General features: G+C 34.4%; 1 protein-coding gene across 4 annotated transcripts; it reads right to left on the bottom strand.

Annotated features, from left to right (window-relative positions):
- Window positions 394-4732, bottom strand: LOC109723324 (N-alpha-acetyltransferase 40). Of its 4 annotated transcripts, XM_020251659.1 has the most exons (9): window positions 4425-4727; window positions 3198-3300; window positions 2818-2897; window positions 2413-2721; window positions 2308-2334; window positions 1702-1778; window positions 1526-1568; window positions 1375-1443; window positions 394-665 (listed from the first exon to the last, which is right to left on the bottom strand). In XM_020251659.1, exons 1-9 carry the CDS (start codon window positions 4476-4478, stop codon window positions 603-605), a joined length of 825 nt encoding a protein of 274 aa, XP_020107248.1. In that variant the 5' UTR covers window positions 4479-4727; the 3' UTR covers window positions 394-602. The 4 variants fall into 4 exon arrangements, with proteins under 4 accessions (XP_020107248.1, XP_020107256.1, XP_020107264.1 ...); XM_020251667.1 differs by lacking the exon at window positions 2308-2334 and having other exon boundaries at window positions 4425-4724; XM_020251675.1 differs by lacking the exons at window positions 394-665; window positions 1375-1443 and having other exon boundaries at window positions 1526-1612; window positions 4425-4732.

The raw sequence follows: 5839 nt of genomic DNA on the forward strand, positions 1-5839 counted from the left end.
TTGATAAACTTAAATAACATGACTAAATAATATAACCGTACGAACCAAACACAGGAATGCCACATTCTTAGTAATAGGATGAATAAAAATAAAATTCTCGGAAATCTTTTTATTACTAGTAATTTTTTATAGTGCGAATCAAACACACCCTATAAGTAATGCTACATCCATGAACACATCCATAAACTTCTTTATGAACAGTAGTTGACATATTTCATTTCCCATAATCTACAGCTATGTTAATAAGTTGAGCATTACTTCATCAAATAGCACTTTATGAAACAACACTATGTATTCCCAGAGAACTAGAACAGTACGGTCGCGTATTTCCTGCAATCGTCTACATGATTCTCATGTTGAAGAATAAACAAGGAAATACAAATAAACAAGAAATGAATCGTGGGACTTAAATGAGATTAGCAGTAGTAATAAACCAAGTAATTATCCCATCTTGTATATAAAATACAACCCATCCTTTACAGAATACAATATGGAATAGCAATTATGCTCTTGGGCTATGAGCTCTTGCAACAAAATTTAGCCCAAGAATAAAAGAACTAGTAATAAGGATAATTCTATCAACATATACATCAGTTGTATGTTCACTTTGCACCTAACCCTTGTGTGGTGCCATTTCGCATGGCGAGATTTGTCTCGTTGCTTTCCTGTAGAGGTTCATAACTTTTCAATGTTTGAATAAAGAGCAAAAAAAAGCAAAAAAGAGCAGCAAGGTTTCGAGCAATGTAACTAATCTTTCAATTTCATGATGCATACATTGGTCCTGATCATGTGTACTTTATCCAGATCATAAAAGAACGATCACACCATAATACATCACGGAGCTTTACAGGAATCTCAGCTGTAAAAAATGACATGCTCTAATTATCATTGTGTATAAATCGGTGCCTACCTGATCTCGGTCATAGTGTGATGGCACTTTCATCCTACTTAGCATATACATGGCACTGAAATCGTTCCCTACGCAACAACCACGTACCACAATACGACATGTTCATGCATTGCTAGTTCCTGATATTCCCTCATGGCAAAGAAACTACTAGGTTTGAACTCTCCAGATCTATGCTATAACTGTTGATAGACTTTCTGAACGCAAAATGAAGAAATGTCTCGTGCCTTCCGAAAATGCTAACACTATCTTAGAATGTGTGATGTTTTGTCCAAAGTCAAAGGGAAAATTAAGAGTAAAACATAAAAAATAAAATAAGTGTGCTCTCTTGACTTTCCAAACAAACAACCAATAGAAGAGGCCAACATACCAACACACTAATACAAATATGCATCCCTTTCAGGATTCATTTTACTACTATAGACAGAATGAGGTAAAATATTCAAAAAAAAAAAAAAAAAAGATACCTCCAGTCTTATTTTTGCTTCAGTATCAAACGCTTTGCATAGAATCTCATAGCTTTTCTCAGCTCCAATCTGCCAAAGAAAGTAAACCACTAAAGATATGACTGATTCCAAACTAGCAAAACGAGCTGAAGACAGAAAAGAAAAGCTTTACCAGTGGATCCACCCGTGATGGTGAAATACTTGAAACCACATATCTGACAAGAGAAAAATGATTATCTAAGTTACATATGTGTAAAATCTGCAAAAAAAGCCCAGTTTTACAAAGCAATCCTCAACAAACACAACGTCTCAGAGAAACTGGTACAATCACAGCTGCTAATAGTTTACCTGAGCTTATTCATATAGAAATTCATGGCTGCTACATTAGTTTTCTGTACTGTCAGCATCACAGCTCCAACTTGGTTCTGCAAAACATGTACATGAAACATAGCACAACAAGGCTTTGTCAACTGTACCTAGAGACACCAGCTTGTCATATGAACTTTATGAAGCAGCCAAAGAACTAAAAACCATATAAGAGTGACTACACAAGCTGTATCAACCTCTTTAGGAGGATTCAGTTTGGTCCCCAATGTTTCAATTCTCTATTGGTAGACTAAACCCTGAATTCACTTGCAATATTATTGTTGCCACTAAATTCCTTAGTTAAATTGGACGAAGATGCCAAGTAGCTGCCATATTCGAAGCCCATATGTTGCTTACGTGGCAGTTAGATGACAAGTATGTTGTTCTCTCTGTCCAATTTGATGGAATTTGCCAGAAATGGTATATTGCAATGAAATTATGAAATGCAAAGGCAAAGGATCCACACAAAGGTCGGGGACCAAATCCGAAACTGCACTAAGACGTTGAGAACAGCTGGTTGCAATTTACTCATAATAAAATATAACAAGAAAAGGACGATCGCATGCAACTGGGAGAAATGTTTATTACCCCAAATGACACAAGATGTGGTTGAAGCTGATAACATCATCAACAATATAGAATAAAGCCCCATGTCAATAAATGCCAATATATTCAAAAAAGAATTGTCACTACCTTTCGAGCTATAAGTTCAATTAGCTGCATTAGAAATTTTCCTAATCCCTTCCCTTGAGCACAAGATTCGAGCTGTAGTTCATACACATAAACAACAGGTACATCTTCCTCGACAATAAATCGGTAATGTACAAAACCAGCAAGACGGTCTCCACCTGCTTTTTCATCAGCTTTTAGAGATTTCTCATCAGGAGTTGAATTTGGAAATTCTCGCACAAATATATATCGTGCTTCTGGGGCAATCATTTCCCTGCGTTTCACTTTCTCTTCCATAGGCCACTCTGAACCATACATACCCTCCATATTGGCCTAGATAATTGAGTCAGTAGTTTATATCACTTGCCAATGTAAGCAAATCAAGCGAATGTCGCAAGAAAATGGACATCAGAATTCAACTATGTTTACCTTAAGGAGATTTTGTATATACTTCTTTATAAGAGAGGAGAGTTGGTCTCCAGACCCCGACTCTAAATAGACTGAAAGACCTGATTGTCAATATAAAGAAAAGTTACTTGCACATAAAAGAACAAAAGTTCAGTAGAATAGACGGTAACAGGATCAGATTGAGAAGGAGAGACGTCAAATAAATCCCCTTTATTTCGAATTTTAACTTAAATTATCCAATCGAACAAATAGCCATCATCAAAAGATCAAGCGCCATGCATGCAAAGATATATAACTTATTAGCTCTACTGACAGTACTATAAACCTTAGAACATAGAGCACCGGGTTAAGAAGCAAGAAATTTTCTTTTAAAGTTTCTATATTCTGATATTATTGGTTACCATTTCGATTGTACTGACAGAAGGGTGGAAAAGAAGCTAGATGATCCTTTACAGCTGCTGCCTTCTTAATAGTATCGTCAATTGCCTTTTTCTTCTCCAACACCTGCACATAATCAAAATAGCATCAATAGAAGGACGCGACCAAGTATTCCCAGAGCGCATATTCAAATTTGTTGCATGCTGCGAAAATCAATTATCCCTGAACAATTCTTTTTTACAAGTGAAAGTTAGCGAAAATGAAACAAACAGCATAAGTAAATCCTAGGGTGCTGATGTTCAAATCTTATATTTCCTTTAAAATAACTTCTACAACAAAATTTTACTCTGATTTATTAACATCAGTAGTAGAATCTATGTCGAAGATGTTTATGGGTAAAATGTTCTTTCCTTGGACTAACGTCGGCAAAATCTGTGTTAAACAAATGATTAACATACACCAATGGACGCTTAAAACCGCATGTACAAGAAACAGGATTTTGAATCATTTTCATCAAAATCTGTTAAGTCTGAGTCTTCACATGTAAGATATTCTAGTTGTGTTTGAGCGAAAAGCTTGCATATAGAACTATTGACATTAAAGAAAAATACACATGAATTCAAGAAACAAACTTTAAACCCAAAAAACAAAGTTATCGGCATATATTAGGAAAAATTGGCAACAAGAATGCGTGAAAATCATCCCAACGACCCACATCAAGCTCCTAAAATGAAAATCACGAAATGCACAAACTAGTCCAAAATCAATAGTCTCCTCCAAATAAAGTCACCAGTATTGGAAACCACACTATGTAGTTATGACCTATGAATGGAAAAGAAGCTTCTTTTTGTGTGTGTGTGTGTGTGTGTGTGTCTCTAGGGCAAACCAAATTTAGCAAGAAGTGTAGAACATAACCAAACAAATTTAAAAATGAATAAGTGCTCACAATTACTCAAACAACCAATGTAATTGAACATGGTAGCAGCACAACCCTCAAATTTTACAACTTTAAACTCCCAACATCTACAAATCTCTAACTAGTCAAAAATAAATAAATAAATAAGTAAAAATCAAATCAGTTAACAACCGAATCACAGTATCAGGAAAATTACACGCCATTTCTCTCACACATACAGAATCCAATAACACTAAAAATGAAAAAAAAAAAAAACACACACACATATATATATATATATAGAGAGAGAGAGAGAGAGAGAGAGAGAGAGAGAGAGAGAGAGAGGGAAAGAGACCTCCTTTCTCCTAATCTTCTTCTCCTTACTGTTCTGAGCCCTCTTCGACTCCATCGCTGGCAAAACCTCTCACTTCACTCTCCCAGGAACCCTCAAAACCCCCACCCCCACCCCCACAAGCGAAACCCCAAAAGCCCAACACATCGATCGGCTTCCTCAAGAAGCACCCATATAGGATTCTGCTTCTGCTTCTTTTAAAAGCACTTTTCTTGTCTCGCTCTACTATACACCGCTCCCCCTTTCGGCGATTCCTTAATAAAGGCATCCGACGCGGGGCCGCGGGGGAGCGAATGGGAGAGGAGAGAGAAAAAAACCAAAACCAAAAAAAAACAAAGAGAGAAAGAGAAAGGGGAAAAGCACTTGTTGCGGAATAAAGTTGGCGGGCCCCACTAAGGGTCTGTTTGGTTGCACGCATTTGCAACTGTACTGTAGTTACAAATGCATACAACTTTAATTTCTGTGTTTGATTTAATGCAGTTGAGTTTAACTGCTGCAGTTGCAACTATACAAAAAGTTGCAGATGCTACAATTGGAACTACATCCAAATTGGTTGCAGTTCCAATTGCAGCAGTTGGTGAGGAATAGAATCACCCACAAATTAATAATAATAATAAATAAATAAATAATATATATATAGGGATAAATAAAAATACTTGTAAATAAACTCATACTAATAAAATTTTTTAGGCGATACAAGTTTTATGCAAAAAATTAAAATTTTTAAATTTATTTTATTCAAAACATAAAAAATAAATTTTTTTTCTAAATTTTTATAGAATATAATTGTGTATGTCAACCTAATAAGTTTTAGTTAATTATAATTATTAAATTTGATTAAAAAAAATGAGAGAATCGTTTAAATTTTTAAAGTTTGATTTACATATTAAAATTAAATAAATTAAAAATTTTAAATATATTGATTGATAAGTTGAAGAATTATTGAAAAATATAAAAATATTATATATATCCACTTATTTATTTATAGATAGTAATATATATCCACTTATTTATTTATAGATAGTAAATTTAAATGATTAATAAAATTATATAATTATTTTATATATAGTGAAGGTAATCTCACCCATCTATCTAAAGAGGTGATAAGATTTACAAATATAACTATCAGCTTCAAATTACCAAACAAAAAAAATGCAACTGCAACAATTGTTTCTACACAAAACCAAACAAACTATATGTACTTATAACTGCTGCATTTTCAATTGCATGCATTTTCAACTATATTGTATTTACAACTACATCCAACCAAACGGCCTCTAAGTGCGGTAAATTAATCGAGCTGTTCACGAGTCAGCTCGTATTCGTCTAAAAATGAGCTCGAAACGCAAACGAGCCGAATATAAGCTGAAATTTTTATCACGTTTAATAAAGAAGTTGAAAACGAGCCGAAACAACTC

This window comes from Ananas comosus, linkage group 2 (genome assembly GCF_001540865.1).
Source record: "Ananas comosus cultivar F153 linkage group 2, ASM154086v1, whole genome shotgun sequence".
Classification (NCBI taxonomy): domain Eukaryota; kingdom Viridiplantae; phylum Streptophyta; class Magnoliopsida; order Poales; family Bromeliaceae; genus Ananas; species Ananas comosus.